Raw genomic sequence first — 24,198 nt, forward strand, 5'->3', positions numbered from 1 at the left:
ATGGTTTGCAAATGTGCAAACGGCTTCTCCTTCATCTGGCCTGGCGTCTGTGAGACAACGTGCTGCACTCAAAGTCAGAGCACCTGTGCCAATAGTATCGTCTCTGACCCCAAAAAGGTGAGTCACGCCTGGCTTTTGAGAGGTGGATTACTTTTTATAGAGTCAGTAATATTATGCATCCATAACACGACGATGATGACACACTCTTTTCCTACCATGTAGTGCTTACAATGTAGGTCGGCCATAAATCATGAATATTTCAAGGACCAAGGATGCTGTTTAAACAATTGGATGTGAATTCGAGTCGTCCCTTTGATTAGCTTTTTGGTGGACAGGTTCAAGGAGAGGGCACATGATATTGCTTTTATTCTCACTGACCTTGGCTATATCATCAGAGAAAATGTTGACTTGAAACTATTTCTGCAGGGATTCTGTTGAGAAATGTACCAGCATCAAAGAGCAGCATCTTAATCTGCATACCTCTCTAGCAACGGTCTAAGTCAGGGATTCACATCAAAGGCTCATTATTGATAAGAGTGGTGCGAAAGCAGCAAGCCCACTCCTCTTCCCTCCCTGCTCATCCCTTTTCAGTGAAGTACCAGAACTGTGCTGATGAAAAATGCCAGAGCTGCATGTAGACGTAGTGAACTTCCTTAAATATTTTCAGTTGTATCCTTAGGAAAGCGCTTTCAGTCCAAATGTTTGAACTACATCTAACGGAATGGTGCAGTGCACATCCATGTCATCTAACCATCAGATATAACTGGGACACATGGCATCCAGTTGAAAAATATCATCTATATTTTCCCGGCTTCCAGTTGCCTACATGGATGTATTTAAGTTCCTAGCAACAAGTAGCTTGTGTGATTCAGACCATGCTAAACGTACCCTTAAAACAAAATGGAAATTAACTCCAAAGCAGTTAAGCCAGAGCTGATGAGGTGTTTCCATGTAGCTAATAGGTTCTGACCTGACGATTGTAACAAATACAAAGTTGTGAGCCTGACTTGTGTACTTAGCCATTACGATTTATGTTCAGGGCTCAGGCAAATGATTCAGGAGGAAAATATCTGATGAGGAAAAGTGGTGCGCAAATTGGTCAGATGAAATTAATTAGTGCCTTCGGAAAGTATTCAGACCTCCTGATTTTTTCCACATTTTGTTACGTTACAGCTGTAATCTAAAATGGATCAAATAAATAAAAATCCTCAGCAATCTACACACAATACCCCATAATGACAGGTTTTTAGAAATGTTTGCTAAATGATTACAAATAAAAAACAGAAATACCTTATTTACATAAATATTCAGACCCTTTGCTATGAGACTTAAAATGGAACTCAAGTGTGTCCTGTTTCCATTGATCATCCTTGAGATGTTTCTACAACTTGATAGGAGTCCAACGGTGGTAAATTCAATTGATTGGTCATGATTTGAAAAGGCACACACCTGTCTATATAAGGTCCCTTAGTTGACAGTGCATGTCAGAGCAAAAACCAAGCCATGAGGTCGAAGGAATTGTCAATAGAGCTTCAAGACAGAATTGTGTCGAGGCACAGATCTGGGGAAGTGTACCAACCCATTTCTGCAGCATTGAAGGTCCCCCAAGAACACAGTGGCCTCCATCATTCTTAAATGGAAGAAGTTTGAAACCACCAAGACTCTTCCTTGAGCTGGCCGCCCGGCCAAACTGAGCAATCGGGAGAGAAGGACCTTGATCAGGAAGGTGCCCAAGAACCTGATGGTCACTCTGACAGAGCTCTCAAGTTCCTCTGTGGAGATGAGAGAACCTTCCAGAAGGAAAACCATCTCTGCAGCACTCCACCAATCAGGCCTTTATGGTAGAGTGGCCAGATGGAAGCCACTCCTGAGTAAAAGGAACATGACAGTCAGCTTTGAGTTTGCCAAAAGGCCCCTAAAGACTCTCAGACCACGAAAAACAAGATTCTCTGGTCTGATGAAACCAACATTGAACTCTTTGGCCTGAATGCCAAGCGTCATGTCTGGAGAAAACCTGGCACCATCCCTACGGTGAAGCATGGTGGTGGCAGCATCATGCTGTGGGGATGTTTTTCGGCAGCATCATGCTGTGGGGATGTTTTTCAGCAGCAAAGAATGGGAGACTAGTCAGGATCGAGGCAAAGATGAACGGAGCAAAGTACAGAGAGATCCTTGATGAAAACCTGCTTCCGAGGGCTCAGGAGCTCAGACTGGGGCGAAGGTTTTACCAAGGTTTTACTGAATGCCAAGCGTCATGTCTGGAGAAAACCTGGCACCATCCCTACGGTGAAGCATGGTGGTGGCAGCATCATGCTGTGGGGATGTTTTTCGGCAGCATCATGCTGTGGGGATGTTTTTCAGCAGCAAAGACTGGGAGACTAGTCAGGATCGAGGCAAAGATGAACGGAGCAAAGTACAGAGAGATCCTTGATGAAAACCTGCTTCCGAGGGCTCAGGAGCTCAGACTGGGGCGAAGGTTTTACCATCGAACAGGGCAATGACCCTAAGCACACAGCCAAGACAACGCAGGAGTGGCTTTGGGACAAGTCCCTGAATGTCCTTGAGTGGCCCAGTCCGTGCCCGGACTTGAACATGATTGAACATCTCTGGAGAGAACTGAAAATAGCTGTGCAGCAACGCTCCCCGTCCAACCTGACAGAGCTTGCAAGGATCTCCAGAGAAGAATGGAAGAAACTCCCCAAATACAGGTGTGCCAAGCTTGTAGCGTCATACCCAAGAAGACTCGAGGCTGTAATCACTACCAATGTACTGAGTAAAGGGTCTGAATACTTATGTAAATGTGAAATCAGTTTATTTTATTTTATAAAAGAGCAAACATTTCTAAAAACCTTTTTTTTGGCTCATCATTATGGTGTAGTGTGTGTAGGTTGAGGGGAAAAAACCATTTAATCAATTTTAAAATAAAGCTGTAAGGTAACAAAATGTGGAAAAAGTGGGGTCTGAATACTTTCCGAAGGCACTGTAAGTGGCATATAAAAGAAAATGCTCAGAGTAGCATGCTCATTTTCTCTTGCCTACACTATACTAAGTTAAGTACCTTTCCAAATTCGTCTTATCTGTTCCTAGTCCCCTCATTCCTTCCATATTTCAATCTCATGGCAAAGAAGTAGCTCAATTTGCTAAACTTGTCCTCACGTTACAAAGTAGAAGTCAGACACTTCTACTCTGATAATTTGTCAGAAAAAAACATGATTAGAAATGCATAATGGTTTAACAATTTAGACATTAACTGGACTTTTAATCTTGCTGCGATTTTCTCTCTCGCCACTTGACTTTTTCTTTGTTCAAACTAAACCACACCTCTCTTGACCTTTGTCTTTAGGACCAAACAAAATAATTCTGCCATCAGGGCGTCCAATCAAAATGAGTTGACATCCTGTCCTCATAGGCAGATTTGTCCCAGAACAAAGTAAATGTTATTATAGTTGACTAGATTTGATTGTGGTAGATGTTTTAATTCATATCCCTGAAAACAATCCATCTTTAAATCATCTATTTAGCTGGTGTGATATAATGATTGACACGACAGTACATTTTCAGTAGTTTTATTGAAAAATGCCTCTTGTGTTTCAGAAATAAATAAGAAAATAAGGCAGTGGAATTGACAATTTGCAGTTAAAACACGAAGCAGCAATACCATATCCATAGTCTTGCACACAAATTCCAACTGCATTCGATATTAATAAAACAACAAATGACAACAACTATATTCTGATTAACAAACCATACTAAATATACACCACAGACATGCAATTCCACCTTTTGGTCAAATCAGCTGTGAGTTGATATAAGAAAACGGATAAATATTTTGTCTAAAGTTACAAAATGGAAGCCATGTTTAACTGCAGTACTGAAGATGAAAACTGTAGGTAGATGGTGAACAAATTGCCATCTTTCAAGTGAGAAAAAAGGCAAAAGTATAAAATAGGAATAAAACAACATTTTGATAATCAGCCATTTTGGATGAACCCTAATTTTGGATGAACCGTAAAAGAGGCGTTTTTTTTTTGTTGGATGCCCCAACACTGTGTGAACAAACATTTGCTTTCCTTTAATACCTTTGAATGATGGTTTTTGTCATGAAGAGTGCATTGTCCAACACTGCAATTCAATAACACTTAATGCAGATATGTTACAAGCAAAATACACAATAGGGAAGACAGCAAGCTTACAGATTTGTCATGTTTTTGCTTCCTCCTCCCCCAACATATGATTCAAGGTACTTCCAAATATAGAGGTATCAAACCCCTTTTTAGTGGAATGTGCATAGCCCTTAATGACACCATATGTGAACACAGCAAGAACAAAAAACAAGAACAAAAAAAAAGGACATCCTCTTTTTATGAACCTATACTTTTGGATTCCATTCTTGATAGTGACCTCTTTCGACGCTCGTTTTGTGAGTCGTCTTCTTCTTCGGGTATTGGGACTACGTAGGTTTCAGGCTCAGGTGGATATGGGTCTGCTTGGAAATAGTGTTTTATGCCAATTGAACATGAGTGTAATTTGCAGAGTATGTCAGGCTCAACATGCACAAAAATGAATTGCTGTGTTAGGTTTTCTTTTCAGGCTTGGACATACGGTATACTGGTGAAATGACAATTGAGTGGACGCGGTCATATCCCTCCATATGTTATTTTCAAAAGGCACTGATAGAAAGTAAACAATTCTGTGCGTTTTATACATCTGTGTGATGTTAGTATTACACCATGTTAATACAGTTTGAGTGGTGGGTGGGATCAATCGTTCAGTGCATTTTCTATGTCTGTGTGATGTTAATAATACAATGTCAATACAGTTTGAGTGGTGGGTGGGTTCAATCGTTCAGTGCATTTTCTATAGCTGTGTGATGTTAGTACAGTTTGAGTGGCGGGTGGGTTTAATCATTGAACAGAATCATCATTGCCATTTGCTGCAACTCATTCATTTATAAAATATCAACACAAAAGATCAAAAGATCAAGTAAGAGTTCTACCACCAGCCTATTCATACATTTTGGAATTGGGAGGTCATTCCTCATAACATAACAGAGGTAACCAGCTGGTACTGGAATCAATGCATGCTACAGCATAATGAATGACGATTCTCAGAATGCTACTGCCGGGTACATAGGTAGAAAAGCTAAACCTTCAAGGTCACATCGGCACAAAAGGCACGTGGTTCAATATGGCCCTGAGGAGTCTGCGTGTGTTTATGCTACAGAAACATCCCTTGTTGGGACGTGGTAGAAAAAGAAGCATTCATGTTGGCATTCACCAAGCAGCAGGTTACAAGGCAAAAGCATAACTACAGGTGTTAAAAACCACATTGAGTGGATGCGATTTAAACATCATTTACAAGGCATCATTAGTTTATTTACAGATTTCACCTCAAGAGTAACCATGTTAATGTTGTTGTTGAAGTATTTGGTGTTTGTTTGTTTGTTTGCACATGCTTCTCCACCTGATAGAAGGTCTTTGTCTGCTCGTTCTCTGGCTTCAAGATGCAAACAGGCAACTATGTTGTTGTCATCACCGGTGCTTGTTTGATCTAGTTGCTCTACAATGTTGTTAGTACCGGTCCTCGTTGTTCTTGTCTTTCTCAACATAGCTTGTTAATCTTATCCTTTGGTGGCTTATCCTCAAACAGCTCTAGAGCGCGTGAGCAAGCAGGCCTTTTTTTTCTCAGGAATTCAAAGTGAAAGCAGCACAGGCGATTTAGAAAGTTTACTATGGTGAACCTGAAATAGGTCAAACGAGGTGTTAGTCTTCAGTTGGTATGGGAATATTTACTTTCTCTCCAAATGTTAACAAATGAACTATCACAATTTATATATAGTAGTTTCTGGAATATATCCATTTTGTCAGCCTATACTGTACTCACTTATGTTACGTAATAACTATGTAGTAACTACACATGCGTTTCACTCATGTTTCATGCTTCGGTGACATGCAGTCATTGAGGATGTCATGCCCATCAACCTTTCCAGTTATGTACCTCTGTATCCTTGTCCATTGTACGGAATGCTGACGCACTGGGAAGAGTCACAGTAGCCAGGAGTGCCAGGTTGACCCCTAATACCTGTGAACCCTTGGCGCCCAGGAGGACCGCGGGGCCCGGAGGAGCCTGCGGGGCCTGGAGGGCCGGTCCGAGCTTCGCCTGTTGGGCCTGTGGAGAGAGAAATCACAATCGACCAATTAGAAGGCATCGGCATGTCATCACCGTGACATCAGTGGGAGCTATAAGTGTAGTAACTGTTTCTGCCACAACGGTTTGGAAAATATTTGTTCTTTTCTTTTTTTTTACTGAAGAAGGAAAACCCTGGATTCATTCGTTGATCCTTTTTCCCCCTCTGTTTCGTCTAGACGTTTAGAAAAGCTAAGCTTGGAATGTTTCCCTCAGTCTCTCATCCATGGTCCTCTAAGTCCTTTAAACATGTGTTGTTTATGTGACCATGAGAGAAAGACCTCAGTAAATACATCTGATTGGCCCCTGAACAATGACTCACCATCAGCTATCTTCCCCTGTAATCTGGGCATTACCCTTTCCCTGATTCAAGACCACTTCCCAAGTCTTGACCTTGTAGACCTTGAAGCCCAATGCTGTATAGTTACGCGTGCTGCATTTCAGTGGGAGTGGGTGGCTATAGTGAAGCGTGCTGAATTACAGTGGGAACGGATGTCTGTATTAGCTGTATTGCAACTCTATGGCCCCTGGCAAGACAAGCTCATATTATTGTTGGATGGCCTGGCAGGCAGTTTGGCTGGAATCTGTTCCTGTAGCTCCATTACAGGGTTCACACTGTCTGATCTCTGGTTTCAGAACTCAATCTATGATCTCTGTCAGCGCACTGGTCCAGTGTGCCGACAGAAATCGTAGATCAGCGACAGCTTGTAATGACTGTGGTACTGCTCAAGACGTTAGAATGGATGAAGACTAAGGTGAGCACATCAACTGAAATGGACCAACTCTGGTTACTATCCATATCATGTTTGATGCTGCTAATCTGTTTGGTACATTAAATCTGTGATGTACATAAACCCAGTGGTGTAAAGTACTTAAGTAAAAAATCATTTAAAATACTACATTTTTGTTTACATTTTACCTGTGAATAGAAAATGTATTTCAACATCTGTGCGTACGAGCACCTCACACACAAAGACAACATAAATCCCCTAGAAGGCAGAGTGTTTAACTGGGAAAATGCTGAACGGCAGCGTTGGTCATTTATTAAACACAGCTGCCCCAGCACTGCTTCAGGCAACACCTCTGAGCTTAGCAACGCTTGGTTAAGCAGCCTTTAGTTATAGCTAAGGAGATTTAAACTGGGAGAAATGGTTCAATTCATAGTGACACATCCAGCTTAAAATGAGAGATGTGGCCAGAATGACCCCCATTACTGCAGCTAGAGCAAAGTAATGATTGATTTCCCCTGATTCTACCAAAGAATATGACGCCATTGCGAATCACTCGGAGAGATTAAGCTTAATGAATGAGAAGTATTGCCATTAAGACAGATGTGACGCAATGCAGGACAAAAGACAAAGACTGGATTGTTATGGATCTGGAGCAAAAATGTGAAACTAACCAGGTAGTCCTCTTTGTCCTCGCTGTCCGACTGCTGCTGTCCCTCGATCACCCTTCTCTCCTGCAGGGCCTGGGAAACATAGAAAATCACTCACGGCCGACAAAGACAAGGACACACACTCAAAGAGTAAATCCTAATGCAACCACTATGAGCGCACAGGAATTGACATTTCCTGAGCCACTGAAAACAGTCTGAGACAGGCCTATGGAAAGACACACAGAAATACAGACATAACCACTGAAATGAATGGAATATGTTGTGAAGATGAGACTTTGGAAAAGTCGGTGAAGGCTTCATTCCATTGCTATCGCAGCAATTCTAAGACGGAATTGGTATGTCTATGGAAAAATGGCCCGTCTTCGTTCCAACCGTGACAATACCACACAGCAAGGCACTCTAGTTAAGCCTACTGATACTGAACAGCTGGGCCAGGGGTGTCAATTCCTGGAGGCCCATGTCTCTGTTGGTTTTTATTACTTCCTTTCAATTTGTAGTAAGACCTCGACAACCAGGTGAGGGGAATATCTAAATAATCAATTACCTTAATTGGTTAATCATGTACATGGGAGGAGAGAAAATCCGCAGACATACTGCCGTCCAGGGAATTGAGTCTGACACCCTAGAGCTAAACCTATTGATAAACAGCTTTATCAGTTAACATAGGGGAAATCTTGGGTTCCTGACAGTCATGGACATCCTGACGACGTACCTCTCTCTCCTTGCTGGCCAGGTTGTCCTGAACTTCCTGGGAATCCATTCCTGCCTGCCTGTCCAGGCTCTCCACGGGGACCCTGGTTACCGCTGGGCCCAGCGGGTCCGGGGGGACCTGGGTTGTTGCTACTACGGTAACCGCTGGGAATCTGGTTCAGCATGGAATTGACTCTACTCATTTGTCCTGAAAAAACAATGATAAACATAAACACTGAGAAGGCAACAGACATTTTGATTTCTCTCTGGTGAAAGAAGTACTTACAAATGTAGTGCTGAAAAAAAAGGCCCACTCACCATTTACTATCTGCTCACACACTTGTCTGGCAATGGATCGCATCATGTTCTGAGGAGCAAAGTCGCCCTAGAAACAAACAGAGAGGAAGGCTTGGTGATGAATATACATGACTGAGATTTACTGTGGTTCACAACTTGGAGCTAGAACCCTGGAGATGTTACTCACCCTCTCTCCTCTGTCCCCTTTAATACCATTGGCTCCCTGAAATGAAATGAAAGTACAAGGCCGTTACATCTCACTGCATACAGATGTATGTACTGTATGACACAAAAACGTTGCCCTTCAGTGGTTTGCATGACATGCAGAACTGTATTATGAGATTTGGTGAGGTGGATGCTTACCGAAACACCTGTGTCACCAGGCTTTCCTGGTTTTCCTGAAACCCCAGGCATTCCAGGAGATCCAGGAGGTCCCTGAATAGTGACGAGACCAAAAACAACCAATCAAATACATGTATTGCACCATGCACTTCAAGGAACCACAATGGGAAGTCATCGACTTTGTTGTTATCCCTGTCAAGTTTTAAAATTGTATTTACTTTTTTATTTTTAAGTATGTCTTTTTTTTAACTTGCAAATTAAACAATCAATCAATCCAGTGACACAAACAACGGACGGAACAAATCAGAAACAGTGACACCAAACAAAAGTACCATTCAGATACAGTGACACAAACAACGGACAGAACAAATCAGAAACAGTGACACAAACAAAAGTACCATTCAGATACAGTGACACAAACAAAATAACCATTCAGATACAGTGACACAAACAAAAGAACCAATCAGATACAGTGACACAAACAAAAGAACCAATCAGATACAGTGACACAAACAAAAGAACCAATCAGATACAGTAACACAAACAAAATAACCACTCAGATTACGCTCAAGAAACTTCTGGTCTGTCTTTACTATAGTTTAGGAGGCTGAGTTTGACAGTTCTTAAATGTCTTTATCTCCCTGACTTTACTTTGTCTGAGCATACCATTGGGCCTGTTGGACCTCTGGATCCAGCCTGTCCTTCCTTTCCTTGGGGTCCCTGCATTCACAACACACAGACAATAGAGTTAAACAAGTTGAGCTGATGGGATGAAGTTCATTTGACAGATGACATTGCATGATCATTAGACAAAGGCCCATTGATTTTACTTACCCTCGGTCCAGCAGGTCCGATTGGGCCGATGGTCCCAGCTATCCCAGGTGGACCCTGGGAAAAAAGGCGGAAACACAACCCACGTGAGAGCTGGACTTTCTTCAATTCTTCCTCACAGCTCACATTAACACAGGACACATACCTTTGGACCAACCAACTCAAACCTGTTTATTTAACCACCAGTTTCCTGTGTGTCAAACAGCACATTTCCCATTTATTTCAAATTTCCTCTGAAACTCTGCTCACTTTTGTATTGTCAAATCCTCTCTGGCCTTTGATGCTTCGCATAAAATGTACAGGGAACATAATATATTCCAGATCCGTTTTTATTGGCCATTATAAATCAGGACTGCATACTCTGCAAGTCGTTAAATGCATGTTGCTATATCATCTGTTCTATCATGTTCACCTGCAAACACTACCCACAATCTATTTAAGCGATGGGTTCACCAAGGCTTTTATCTTGGAATTGATCATTATTTTACACTTGGTCATTCCTTCTCCAGTGTCTTGTGGCATCAACAAACCGGCATGAATTCTAAACTGAGGTAAAACAAAACTGTAGGGAGGGGGAAGGCTTTGTTCCCAATTGACTCCTCTGCATAGAAGGACTCTGAGTTTACTGGTAGACACACAGGGGGCTTCTCCTTTTAAATCCGTAAATAAAAGGGGCAGTCTTTTTCTAGAAATACAAAGATGCCATTTCATGTATGAGGGCTGGAGGGGGCTCTTTGTTTATGGCATTGTGAGTTTCATGGAAACCATCTCAGAGGATCTCTAAAATGTAGACGTATGACGACACATGGAAGTGCATTGTTGCTCCGTAAAACGTCACAGGCGAGGCCTGGAAATCATTGACGGGCTCGCATAATGTTGTCAATATTGATGAAGTAGAAGAGCCAGCTATGTTATGGGAGCAGAGTAAGGCTCGTTTACCATTATGTTCTGTGTAGCGATGCCATCTATCATAGAGGTTTGGTATGTTAAAGAAAAAAGACGGGTGTTCATGAAACTGGATTTTCCATTATTCCATTCTATATCACCGCATCCGCTTTGTATGGACCACAGTACAACTGACACAAAGAGGAAGGCCTAATGTGCACAGCCTAACCAGAAGCCCCATGGTTAAGAAGCGTTGTATATCAAGGTGATTTGTTTTCCACTCAGTTATTCTTAACTTCAAGAAAGATTCAATACAAATTTGGGAATCTCAACCTGCCTCTTTGTGAGTTCTCCTCATATGAAATATTGTCTGTGGCTTGCCACATGAAGAGAGGCCAGAGAAGCAGAATATCTGTACCCTGTGAATTATCCCCGATTTACTGTTCTAAACCACAGCCAGGCCGGTGAGCCAAAGCAGCACTCACTTTCTGTCCAGGTAGCCCAGAATCACCAGCTTCTCCCTTCGGTCCTTGGCGGCCCTGAAACAGCGGAGGGAGAAACACATTCACACTCAGTGGATAACGACATAATACTTCCTCCAAACTCAACACTCACTAACCTTCAGGTGACAGATCTAAGAAAATGTGTTGTGCCAATCTGTCTTGAACCCAAGATAAACACGCTGTGATGAAGGTTCTGTGCGAGATGTGTGGAAGTGTATTGGTGATGTCTGAACAGTCTAATGGCAAATTCCTTTTTTTTTGGTGAAGAAGTGGATAAACATTCGTCTTGAGTTTGGGTGCTTTTCAGCGAAGGAAATCCCAGTGGTGATTAATGTAGCACTGAGCTGCATTGAGATGCATTGAGATTAGGCTGGTTTAACATATCCCTAGACATGAAGAAACGCAGGCTCAACAGGGCTCTGCCACAATTACTCTGCAGCTTGTGATTTCCTTACATAATGAACGGACAAAATGATTCTTATTCGGTGTGTGGCGGCATCGTGGGATTTGCGTGTAACTGCTGGAAACGAGCCGTGCGCAGCAGCAACGCCCGTGGCTGGGGAGAGGGGAGGGTATGTGGCGTGTGGAATGTGTGAGTGTGGAGTGTTCAGTGTAAGAGTGAGACTCACAGCTTCTCCTGGAATAGACAGCCCGCTAGATCCTTGAGGGCCAGGCAGACCCATAGGTCCTGGCAATCCTGTATCTCCACGCGGTCCAATTGGACCCTATCAGAGGAACAAAGACAAGAGATAAGAATCAATTAGACCTGGAAAGAATGTTGCTATTGAGATCTCCAGACTGAAAATAGCAGTGCGGTCAAACACGCTACTGTTGCAATCTCTGGAAGAAGGCACCAGAAACCGTGGAATGCCTACACTGTCAAACCAAGCCACCCTGAAATTTCGAGAAGACTGACATACTCCTAATAAGTGAATTCAGATGTGTTCCTTCCTCTTCAAAGCCATGAAACTGTAAACAGTTCTCAGTTTTCATCAAGAGCAGAAAAAGCTTTAAGGAGTCTCCAATATCCCACATTCTCCAAACTGTGTCAAATGCCTTGACCACTTTATGACTTGCCTGCCGTCGGTTATAGCCCTGCAGTCCTAAAGAGGGAATCTGAGAGGTGAGGTACTTACAGCCGGGCCAGTCTCTCCTCTTTCACCCCGGGGACCTTTGCTACCGGGTGCGCCCTGGTGAAGGAAGATCATTTGTCAAGTTAGCACCGGGTGTCCAGAAGCTCAGACCCATACTCATGATGGATACTCCCTCCCTGGGTGCTTCATAATCATCACTGTAGTTTCTTTCTGGCTTGCCCTTTTAAAATGAAATACAAGCCAACTTGTTGTGTGCAATTGTACAGTCAGTCCTACATAAATGAATGCATGTATGTCAGAGGCAACTGTACAGTACATAAATCAAAATGTGTCAAAAAGATACTTTCCGATCGGCAGATCAATGAGTTCACTGGAAACCCTGGCCTGCAGCATAGAGATGGAAGGAAAACAAGTCCTAAATGCCACCCTATTCCCTATGTAGTGCATTATGGGCCCTGATCAGAAGTAGTGCACTAAATAGGGAACAGAGTGCTATTTGGAGACAAATAGAGAGTGTAGTGGATGTATCTGGTGCTTACCACTGCCCCCTGTGTTCCCTGGGGTCCTGTGCTTTCCGAGGTACATGTGCAGGCGTTGGGGAGGGACGGGCACTTGGACTCTTCTCTCTGATAACAGGGGAGGGAACAGACAAAGAGAAGTGTTGAGCTGCGATAACTAGAAGGAGTTGGGCTAAAACACAGACCCATTACTGACTGTAAGTCTCTCCAGATAAAAGTGTCTGCTAAATGACTGAAATGTAATGTAAATGTAAGCAGAGGAAGGGTCAGGAGGTTACAGGATAATACGGCTTATTTTGATTGATTAAATGTTATTAAGTTTGTACCAGCAGTACGGTATATCTCAAGGAAGACAAACGGATGAAGTACATGCTCACTAGATAAGAACAATATTTTATAGAACAACTCTAAACAGGCAGATGTGTTGGCATGCAACCCTATACAGCCTGAGTTTCCAGGAAGTCCATTGTTGTAAGCCCTACCCACAAGACATGAAACACATTAAAACACATTCTGGGTGTCCAACCGACAGTGATTGTGCAGCTCTGATTTGTTGAAACAGAGGCGTGTTCTTGGATATCTCTGGCGGAACAAAAGGGAGAAAGTCCAGATCAAACAGGGGCATTGTCTTGACAGTTTGGTGTTGTTTTCTGTTGGATGTACGTATTGTTGAAGGCCGTTCAAAGTTGTGATGCCTTTACAGTCGACAGGCGTTGCTTCTCCGCCTACCGGCCGGGCTCTGGGACAGCGGATCTGCAAATCAGCAACACTCTCTCCTTGACAAAAGGTGTTTGAAGCTGCAGCTGGGCCATTTAAACACAGTCATGGTTCTTTAACAGTCAGGACAGGAGACCATAATTATAGAATGGCCAACTAGGATTGTAAAATGAATGTGCCTCACAAACATCCATTGAAACATCCATCTTCCAAGAGTTTGAATAATTTAAGAAGAAAAAAAATGAGATTTCCTGTTCTAACTGATGAACGTTCTTTTTCTGCTGCCAAAATGTGCTCTGTAATGAGGCACTTTTTCATTCAGCTTCGACTTTGACATATTAGAGAGAACAACTGCCTAGGGGTGGTTAGTCAAGTGCTAATCATGCCATACGTAGCAGCTCGCCATTCACTTAGGTAGAGTGAAATATACGAAGCTTTCTGTCTGCACATGATTTGACCATTTGGAATCGGATTTATAGGGATTCCGTTTCACTCTTACTGCATATCTGTTATACAAGTTATCAGGACAGCATTAGAATCCAAGACATGGCTCAGAAAATACAGGCTTGTTTTTCCATTGTTCCTCTTCACGTGTTCAGGATGAGGTAAGCATGTCCTAAAGCAGAGATGTTCGATGGATATGCGTCTGTTTGCTGCCGTGTTAAAAGGTGTGACAAGCAAGATGCATTGTCTAATGTGCACATGTTCACACGCATGCACACACACACACACACACACACAACTGGACTTGATCTCAGTCACGGACACTCATGCCAGGCCGAAAGCACACACACACTCAGAGGCTCAACAGGTGTCAAGAGGACTATGGATTTGGGTCAGTGAAGATGCTTACAGACTGCTCAAGAGCTTTTTTTTTGCAGCCTGTTAAGTTGTCCCGCCTCTCCCCTCCAGGGAGGTCCAGGTGTAGGGTGAAGTTGCCCCTAGTCACTGATCGGCATTTTTCCCCACTGATGGTTAAGGTTAGGATTTTGGGGGGAGAGGAAGCTGATCCTAGATATGTACCTTGGGGAAATTTCAGCGGAGGTCCACTGAGGCTCCTCTTACTCACCATAGACGGAAGGTCACAGCATCTGTCTCTGCTCGTCCAGCCCAGGGTGCACACTATATCGAACATCTGGAGCTGGAACTGTGGAACACAGGGGGAAAAAAGAAGGAAACTTTACATACTTCCTCCGCATCCCAAAATATAAAATAAGAAAACAAGGAGAACGTGGAGACAGAGAGCCCGCAGAGCATCAGATAGGGATAACAGGCACATTCCACTTGGGATGCACTGTGTTGGAGGGAGTGAGCTTCAAGGCTTCCTCCTGTCATAACAGCACTCAGATACACAGGAGCACTAAAACCGTCATGCTAGTAGGCTTGTAGGTCCATATCCTTTGATGTTGTATGACAGTTCACTTACAGTTGCAGATTCACCCTTGGAGCCAATGGACTTGGACATTTTGCCCAGAACTTGATAGCCATCCGTGGACGTGTTTCCAGCTTCCTTAATCTCCTTGTCCGCCACCTCTTGGCAGTCGAGGTTCAGCTTGACATTGGTGGGGGAAACAAGGATGTGGAGCTGCAGACAGAAAAGATTGATAGTTGTTACATTCTTCGTCCAGGACATACTTTCGTCTAGGAACGTCTGCTGTCTATGCTAAAACTCTGCAAATCATTGGGTTATCTGGGGTTGGCAACAGAGCACAGAGAGACACAGGGTGTATTTGGATGTGTTATTTCCTCTCCTTGATGTGTTGTGCCTTGAATCTCTCCAAAAGAGATAGGCCAGAGTCCAATAACAAGAGCAGCACACAAACATGATTTCAATGTGTTCCGATGATATAGAGTATCCTAAAAGTGCACACAGGGTAAGATACGCTCAGGATAAGATAATCACCAAAATTCCATCGATGTCATCTCCATTCACTGTTAAATACATAACATTAGTCATATAGCATGTCATATCATCAGTAAGATTGAGCGAGTGTGGTAGAACACAGTAGGCAATGCCGGATCAGCTGTTTTGCTTGCCTACTGATTTACAGAGCACCGCCATCCAATCATCTGTCTCGTTTACTTTGCGGTGATGGGTTTAAAGTGATGTGGTGCACACCAAGGATGAGTGTTTCCACCACTGTGTTTCACAGAGTCAATGTACACACTGCGCTGCTAGTCCTGACTCAGATCGACCTCACCACATTTTCTGATGATGTTGTTTTGTGGCGCGGCATAAGAAGTCTCCCTTTTCACCCTTTCCCTATATTGCCAAGCTTTGAGAGGCTAGCTGCTGTTCTGGAGAGTTCAGCTGTAGCCCAGTAACCACATTCTTACTGAGCATGCAAAAATGATACTGTACAGTACCGAGCCATAGAGTCAGCCCCAGAGGTTTGACAACCACACACTGTTTAATTCATTGTGGTCGACAAATGTACAGCTATGTTTAGCCGACCACGAGCAGAGGAAACTCATATCTCAGGATTCTTCTCGGAGAGCATGCAGACAGACAGCGGAGCACGCTCCGTAATTTATGGAAACTGTGAGTCTATTTTGGACAGCAAGAGGGTAAATAAGGCAACGGTACTGTGAGAAAGCAACTCGGCTCAAGGAAATGACATCATCATCAGCGCTCTAGCGTGAAGAAGAAATGCAGCACCTCTAGGAATGCTCTACACAGCCTCAGACTGTCTCCAGTTTAAGACCTTGGGCTGAGCCATTCAGAAACAGCAATACAACAAATCTCACCTTGTCGCCCATCAAGAATCAAACACACAAAACCTTTAACTCTAAGAAAAGGGATACTAAGATGCTATCGTAACCCCAAAAAATGTTGTGTGCAGCAGGCAGGACCGTAAAGATGGAATTCCTGGTGAGCTCACTGATGTGACATCCAAGTTACAGACGTCGGAGTTTCCCCTTGACCTCTGGTCAGTGACTGGGACAGATTATACAGCTCCTCCCAGACCTTCTACTATCATATGACCATATCCTCTCTCTCTCTCTCTCTGACATGACCATCTCCTAACATGTATTAGCCTTTTCATTCACAAGTCTTGGGTGTTCTCTATCCATTTGGTCTACATATGGTTTGCGTTTTGCTCACTGACTCAAGCTTCCATGAAATCCATATGCCTTTATTTGAGTATTTGGTACAATATGCATTAGGTTGTTATTGTATTATCCAAACACAAGACAGTGGTTTTTGATAACGAATTAAATGTTTGATACTTTCAGCATGATGAAAAGCAGAGTCCATACTGTCAGGGTATGTCAACACTCATTTATCATCTTTGTGGATATTTAAACAAACTCCAAAACGGCTATTAATCATGGTTTAAGAAACTGCTTTAGAGTTTGATTCCTGAGGGTCTGCTAAACCTACTATATGCTTACCGTAATCTTAGTTGAAAGAAAGGGTTACTGGCGAGAGAACAAAGCATTCAAACTGTCATCAGAAACAGGCAAATAGAGATGGTTTATACCAGGGGTCTTCAAACTGGGTTACAGACTGTCTGCATATTGCACCAAATGGGTACTGAACGGGGTCCGCAATTTAGATTTATTTTGCTAGCTGCAACATAACACCATGGATAACATTTTTATTTCTCTGCATCCAATATGAAGGAAGTTAGAGGTAGTTTCTAGCTAGCTTTAGCGCAATGACTGGAAGTCTACAGGAACAGTTAGCATGCTGGCTGTTCCTGTTCATCCGACTCTGGGGAAGTAGATAAAAGGCTTCAATGCCAAAATTTCGACCTACCCCTTTAATATGGAGAAAATTACAGTAATTGGAGCAAATTACATATTTTTTTCTTTATAGAAATGGTTGCTATTTTAAAGCAAACTTTCTCACATGTGTATTCATGATATATTTGAGTGACTAAAAATTACAACAATATCTATGGGCTAACAAAACTAAATAAAAAAACTATTTCTAGATCTGGACACTTCTGACAAATTATAAATAGCTCTCTAAGGTATACAATGACTAACATGACAAGAGGAACTGATGATGTACTACCCAATTTCGAAATTGCCCCTTGTGCATTCTACTACTACAACTTTCAAGAGTAAGTTTAATACAGAATCGGTGACCCGTCCTCGTGCTCACCTCATTAGCATGAGGTTGTAAGAAACCAAAAAAAAGCCCAGGACATAGACATATCTGATATGGGCAGAAAGCTTAAATTCTTGTTAATCTAACTGCACTGTCCAATTTACAGTAGCTATTACAGTGAAATAATACCATGCTAATGTTTGAGGAGAATGCACAATTATGAACTTGAAAATGTGTGAATAAACCAATTAGGCACTTTTGGGCAGTCTTGATACAACATTTTAAATAGATATGCAGTAGTTCATTGGATCAGTCTAAAACTTTTCACATACACTGCTGCCATCTAGTGGCCAAAGTCTATATTGCGCCTGGGCTAGAATGATTCATTATGGCATTTCTCTTGCATTTCAAAGATGGTACAAAAAAAAACACTTTTTAAAAAAGTATTATCTTTTACCAGATCTAATGTGTTATATTCTCCTACATTAATTTCACATTTCCACAAATTTCAAAGTGTTTCCTTTCAAATGGTATCAAGAATATGCATATCCTTGCTTCAGGTCCTGAGCTACAGGAAGTTAGATTTGGATGTCATTTTGAAAAAAAGGGGCTGATCCTTAAGAGGATTTATTAAAGCTGCCCCCACTACCGACCCATAAAATATATTAAACTATGTATATATTTTTAGAAAACTAACAATCAAATAAAAGCTAGACAGTCAGGGAGAATATATATATATATTTAAATGCATTCAGGGCATATGGCTATTGACTTTGTTCTAATGTTTGAGGATTTTTTTTGTGTGTGAATTTCAGTACAATTTTCTCTAAACCGCCAAGATACCTTTATCTATCTAGCTAATAGACTATGTTTGAGTTTACACTTCCTCTTCCAATGAACTGTGGGGAGGTCAAAATAATGAAACTGTCTACCAAATCTGTTCATTCTAAAATGTTGATTACTTTTATTTGCCATTATCATTCACCTGATAATAAGACACAATGTGATTGTATTTTTTGCTAAGATATGATGGGGGTTCCTGGGTTGCCGGTTTGCCTAGGCAGGGGTCCCTGGGTAAGAAAAGTTTGAAAACAAGTGGCTTATACAATAGTAGCAGTGAGGATTTTTTTTACTGACTGATATAATGGAATTGTATTTTGACCCAATATACACACAAGAGGCTCCCAATTCCTTCAGTGGAGCACATCTGTTAAACCTATTTTAGGGAATTTTGTATCATCGGCGGTAACTAAGACCTTTCAAACGCTGAATTAGCAATTTCCTGACTGCTTAGGTCGAGGTAAATCAGCCTTGCGGTGAAGCAGTGCAACCCGGCTGTTTAAAAGCCCATAGCCCTCCTCACCACACAACACTATCCTAAACCTGCCAGAGTTGGCTAAGAAAACAAACCAGGACATCAATCAAATAAGGGAGTGAGAGTCTGGGTTCAAGCTAGCCCGTCTAAATTGTGTTTGTTTATGCTGCATATTCTGGCGGCAGGGCGAGAAGAGTGGGTTCTATAAGTCACCAGTTCTGTAACTGACACGGTCATCTACTTCTTAAAAATACATTATGCATCCTGCAAAGGAAAATTTCAACCGCTACACTGACTGAGGGAAATGACAAGTGAAAAGCACTTACCCTACTCAATCCCTACTCATTACTGTCTGTCTGTGAGTCTGTCACTGTAAGAAGTGTGGTTGAGGTCCTGTCCCCAAGTGGGAGCTGGACATTTCCTAGCTTGGTTTCCAAATGGCACCCTATTCCTTACACTTTATTTACATGTTTATTTATTTAACTAGGCAAGTCAGTAAAGAACAAATTCTTAGAGCACTACTTTTGAGCCCAGCTGGACAACACTGGGAGAGATAGTGCATACATAACCATGCTGGATGACTGGGACAGATACAGCATACATAACCATGCTGGGAGGTAAACCGCAGAACAGAGTCGCCGCCCCTACAGCAACGGCGAGAATTCCCCTGCGGTCGGCTACCAGAGGCAACAGAGGCAAGGCTTGCATCCAACATCCAGGCAGAGAAAAGGCAGCAGAGCCAAAAATGGGATAGCGATAGAGAAAGAGAGAGCGAGCGAGAGAAAGAGAGAGCGAGCGAGCGAAAGGCAGGCAGAAAAACCTCCCCCCAGCCTGGCATTCCACTGCCTCTCTGATGTAATTATTTAATAGTTATAGCAGTGACCCAATATTTTCCAGACTAGCACGCCAAGCAGCGACTAGCAGTACATTTTAATGGTCTCCGCAAGAGGACTTATAGATTCTAGTGAACGTTTGTGATAGCGTTGTTAAATGACTATGTCCACAGCCCCTATGAGCACACGGCTCTGACCTTATGGTAAATGGAAACTCCAGTAAGTAACAACGGGAAGTGCTTCCATATAGCTCTTAATGCACAGAGTATACACAGACTGCCTATGGTTAATCATTAATGGTCTCCCTCCCTCAGGCTACAACTTAATGCGCTAATCCAAGAGATCCAAGAGATCAAATATGCCAACAGAGTCTGATTTCTCTGCCCCACTTAGTCCAGTTTCTCCCGGGAAACCAACAGCCATCGAATTAGAGCCCAATGTGGAGTTGGAGCTGGACCAAACATGACCACTTCAGCTTAGCATGAACCAGTCATTTGATTGGCTTCAAAGTCCAAACAAACGGGTAAAAGATCAATGGCCTCTTCTATCGCTTGATTACTTTGAGAGGCTTTGATTACCATCAATAACGTCAATCTATGCGTCATGTAACATTGGGGTTTATACAACTTACAGCCAAAGACCATCTGTTTGCATGAGCAGACAGTTCTGCAGAACACATGTCTGTAGCTGTACCGGGAGGTACACCTCCTGTAATATACAATGTATTAGGAATGCCAGGTATCTCTTCTCATTATCTGTGTATCCTCAGGACATGCAAGCTGACGGCAAGAAGAAAGGAGACAAGTGTGATTGACGTGCCATACCTCAAGTCCAGTCGCCAGGCCCCCTTGAATGTTCCATAATCTGGCCATTAACTTCACTACACCCAGTATATTCCTCCAATCGCAACAGTCACGCAGACAGGCAAGTCAGGGTTTACCTTGTGGAAGCTTCCATGGAAGATTCTCTTCACTTGATCATTGTCGAATGTGACCCTCTGGATCTCCCCCCTCGTATCCTTGTTATAATACGAAATTGTTTGGCTGGAAGCTGAATAGAGAAAAACGAGTTTGAGGAGAGAAGAGAAAGAGGTTACAGATAGCTCTCCAACGTCGCATTAGGACTTGGTGTCATGCAAAGCTCCTAAACTAGAAACAGGACTCCAATACCATTGTCATCAACGGGCAGTGTATCATAAGGCAGATATGCTTTGTCAAAGCTGCATCACAAACAACATGGCCGGGGCTTTATAAAGGCCAGCTGAAGATAGCTTATACAGGATGTTGGAACCGGAGGAGGGTGAGTGTGGTTACTGAGGGAGACCAAAGCAGCCCTGGGCTCTGGAGCCCATTACGATCCCTTCACTGCTCCCATGAGAGAACATCAGACAGAACAACATAAATCTATCTACAGCTGCTGGATATGATATCGCCTCCTCACACAACACTACTTCCTCCTTCCTCAATGGCTGTGTCACAAATGGCACCCTATTCCCCATGAAGTGTACTACTTTTTTTGACCAGGGTACATATGGCTCCGGTCAAAAGTAGTGCACTATGTAGGGAGTAGGGGGTCATTTTGGGATGCAACACCAGTAACATCTTGTAGCCCTCATTGTAAAACCCTATGTACTCGACCCCTTCAAATCCCCAGAGCTACAGAGCCTTACGATCAATGGTGACCCCGACTTCAGGCTTGTCGTCCTTGGTGGACACCTGCCAGATGTCAAAGGCCTCGTTGGGTGTGTCCGGGAGGAGACGGAACATCATGATGATGGTGTAGGAGTGAGGTAGTCCGTCTGGGTGGATCTCCCTGTTCAAACCCCCACACAACCCCAACAATTAGACTGACCATTTAAAAAAAAAAAGACAAAATACACAATAATCAATTCACCATTAATATACATGTGTACAGTATTACTCTATGCCTATGAACCACCGTGATGTGGCTGATGTTTTCCCATAGAGTCGCAAGCAGAGGTAAAACTCTGTGGCGGAAGGTTAAGCTGACTGGAGATATACAGTATTTGATAGGCCTACTGTGTGTGTGGCTGATAAAACGCTTAGAGATGTACGAGATGTGTAGGAGATAGCCAGTGTAGTTGGATGTCTCGGAGCTATGTGGGATGAGTGAACCCAGCAGCACGCCAGACCTTCAGATTGAGCTAGAACACTGCTATAGGGCAGTCCATATTCTGACATGTTGGGACCTGTTGGGTCAGCCAATTACAAGCGAATAAGCAGGACATCGTACATTAATTGACCTAGTTTAGAGGGGAATGGGGTCTAACATTTTGTCTGAACATAGTTGAGTATGACGTGTCATCTCCAAGTGCCAAACCAACATTAATACAGTTTTTACTGCATGGGAAAGGCCCACAAAAAGGTAATGTTTAAACAAGTCATTTCTTAACACCTGCACTCCCTGCATTGACCTACATCTCCTCAGTCTTCCTGGATTCGAGCAGAGACACGATTTCAGAGTCTGAGACTATCATTATAATGTGCTGCAACTCAATTATCCCTTAAATCCATTAGCTCACAAAAGCAGTGCAGAAATACACTGCAAATGAGTGGATTCGGCTATTTCAGCCACACCCATTGCTGCCAGGTGTATAAAATCAAGCACACAGCCATGCAATCTCCATAGATCAATCAATCAATCACATGTATTTATAAAGCCCTTTTTACATCAGCCGATGTCACAAACAGACATTGACTGTAGAATGACACGTATTGAAGAGATCAGTGGCTTTTAACGTGGCACAGGACCTTTCCAACAAGTCAAGTTTGTCAAATTTCTGCCCTGCTAGAGCTGCCCCGGTCAACTGTAAGTGCTGTTATTGTGAAGTGGCAACGTTTAGGAGCAACAATGGCTCAGCCTCGAAGTGGTAGGCCACACAAGCTCACAGAACGGGACCCTTCACTACAGAGTTCCAAACTGCCTCTGGAAGCAACATCAGCACAATAGCTGTTCGTCGGGAGCTTCATGAAATGGGTTTCCATGGCTGAGCAGCCACACACAAGCCTTGGCACAATGCCAAGCGGCAGCTGGAGTGGTGTAAATCTCGCCACCATTGTACTCGTTCTCTGAAGTGATGAATCACGCTTCACCATCTGGCAATCCGACTGACAAACCTGGGTTTGGCAGATGCCAGGAGAACGCTACCTACCCGAATGCATAGTGCCAACTGTAAAGTTTGGTGGATGAGGAATAATGGTCTGGGGCTGCTTTTCATGGTTCGGACTAGTTCCAGTGAAGGGAAATCTCAAAGCTACAGCATACAATGACATTCTAGATGATTCTGTGCTTCCAACTTTGTGGCAACAGTTTGGGGAAGGCCCGTTCCTGTTTCAGCATGACAATACCCATGTGCACAAAGCTTTGGTCCATACAGAAATGGTTTGTCAAGATCGGTGTGGAAGAACTTGACTGGCCTGCATAGATCCCTGTTCTCAACCGCATCAAACACCTTTGGGATGAATTGGAACGCCGACTGCGAGCCAGGCCTAATCACCCAACATCAGTGCCCGACCACAATAATGCTCTTGTGGTTGAATGGAAGTCCCCGCAGCAATGTTCCAACATCTAATGAAAGCCTTCCTAGAAGAGTGGAGGCTGTTATAGCAGCAAATGGGGGACCAACTCCATATTAATGCCCATGATTTTGGATTGAGATGTTCGACAAGCAGGTGTCCACGTACATTTGGCTATGCAGTGTACAACCACAATAATTGACCATTCAAAGCCAAAGACAATGATAGCGTGTAAAATTTACAAACAGGACTTCTGAAAAACCTGGTGATTTTGTAATCCAAGACAATGGTATCGCCGACTCACGTGGTGGGCTGGGTCAGGAAGGAGTTCTTATGGAGTCTGTAGGCTGTGTAGCTGTTGAAGGAACCAGGTTCCATAGACACTCCCTTGATATAGCCATAGGTCTTCTCTGTCAGGTTGAACGCCTCCAGCATCCTGAAGCCTACAGCACAAGGTGAAGAACTCATTTTAAGTTCTAGAACTTCTCAAACCAATGAGGGAATGATGCATGCGGTTTCTGCAGACGGTTCTAATTTGGGATGTACATAAATAATCATCTGAGCATTTTTACCAGGCGATGTGAATCCATTCAGGTAGATCAGGGGACAAGCTGTGAAGATAATATCAAAGATTAGCAACAGTTCAATTTGTTTCTAGAATTTTATCTTGGGCGATAAATGAAATCGCTTACAGCTAAATACTATAAGTGGTATCCAAAATAACAAACAACAAAATAGCTTACATGACGTCGCTGTTTCGCAAATGAAGGTCACAAGGTTGTCTTGGATAGTTGCAAAGGCGTCAAAGTCGTCCACAACAAAGATGTGTCTGTCACTTGGCTTGCTGCCAATGTTCTGCAGCTCAGCAAAGTCCACATCGGCAACACCAACCACAAACACGCTGTAACCTGGAGAAGGAGCATATGCATTCTCAGAAAACCAACTGCACTATGTGCATGGGGTGATGCTAAAATGCTACAGATTGCTAATAC

General features: G+C 43.0%; 1 protein-coding gene across 5 annotated transcripts in view; it reads right to left on the minus strand.

Moving 5' to 3' along the window:
* Window positions 1-3,550: 3,550 nt before the first annotated feature.
* LOC109866180 (collagen alpha-1(XII) chain) overlaps window positions 3,551-24,198 on the minus strand; it is a 94,539-nt gene continuing 73,891 nt past the window's right edge. For 3 of the 5 annotated variants that reach the window (XM_031800543.1, XM_031800546.1, XM_031800542.1), the window contains 20 exons: window positions 23,950-24,114; window positions 23,779-23,817; window positions 23,511-23,649; window positions 21,340-21,482; window positions 20,611-20,720; window positions 14,889-15,047; window positions 14,532-14,609; window positions 12,767-12,853; window positions 12,270-12,323; window positions 11,763-11,858; window positions 11,116-11,169; window positions 9,749-9,802; window positions 9,581-9,634; window positions 8,936-9,007; window positions 8,760-8,795; window positions 8,594-8,660; window positions 8,298-8,483; window positions 7,589-7,657; window positions 5,998-6,168; window positions 3,551-4,483 (listed from right to left, as the gene is read on the minus strand). In XM_031800543.1, the coding sequence (XP_031656403.1) occupies window positions 4,362-4,483; window positions 5,998-6,168; window positions 7,589-7,657; window positions 8,298-8,483; window positions 8,594-8,660; window positions 8,760-8,795; window positions 8,936-9,007; window positions 9,581-9,634; window positions 9,749-9,802; window positions 11,116-11,169; window positions 11,763-11,858; window positions 12,270-12,323; window positions 12,767-12,853; window positions 14,532-14,609; window positions 14,889-15,047; window positions 20,611-20,720; window positions 21,340-21,482; window positions 23,511-23,649; window positions 23,779-23,817; window positions 23,950-24,114 (1,955 nt within the window). In that variant the 3' untranslated portion in view covers window positions 3,551-4,361. Of the gene's footprint in view, window positions 5,741-5,989; window positions 6,169-7,588; window positions 7,658-8,297; window positions 8,484-8,593; window positions 8,661-8,759; window positions 8,796-8,935; window positions 9,008-9,580; window positions 9,635-9,748; window positions 9,803-11,115; window positions 11,170-11,762; window positions 11,859-12,269; window positions 12,324-12,766; window positions 12,854-14,531; window positions 14,610-14,888; window positions 15,048-20,610; window positions 20,721-21,339; window positions 21,483-23,510; window positions 23,650-23,778; window positions 23,818-23,949; window positions 24,115-24,198 lie in introns of those variants that run through there. The other 2 variants (XM_031800544.1, XM_031800545.1) reach the window with 2 other exon arrangements.

Source organism: Oncorhynchus kisutch, linkage group LG21 (genome assembly GCF_002021735.2).
Source record: "Oncorhynchus kisutch isolate 150728-3 linkage group LG21, Okis_V2, whole genome shotgun sequence".
In the NCBI taxonomy this organism is placed as follows: domain Eukaryota; kingdom Metazoa; phylum Chordata; class Actinopteri; order Salmoniformes; family Salmonidae; genus Oncorhynchus; species Oncorhynchus kisutch.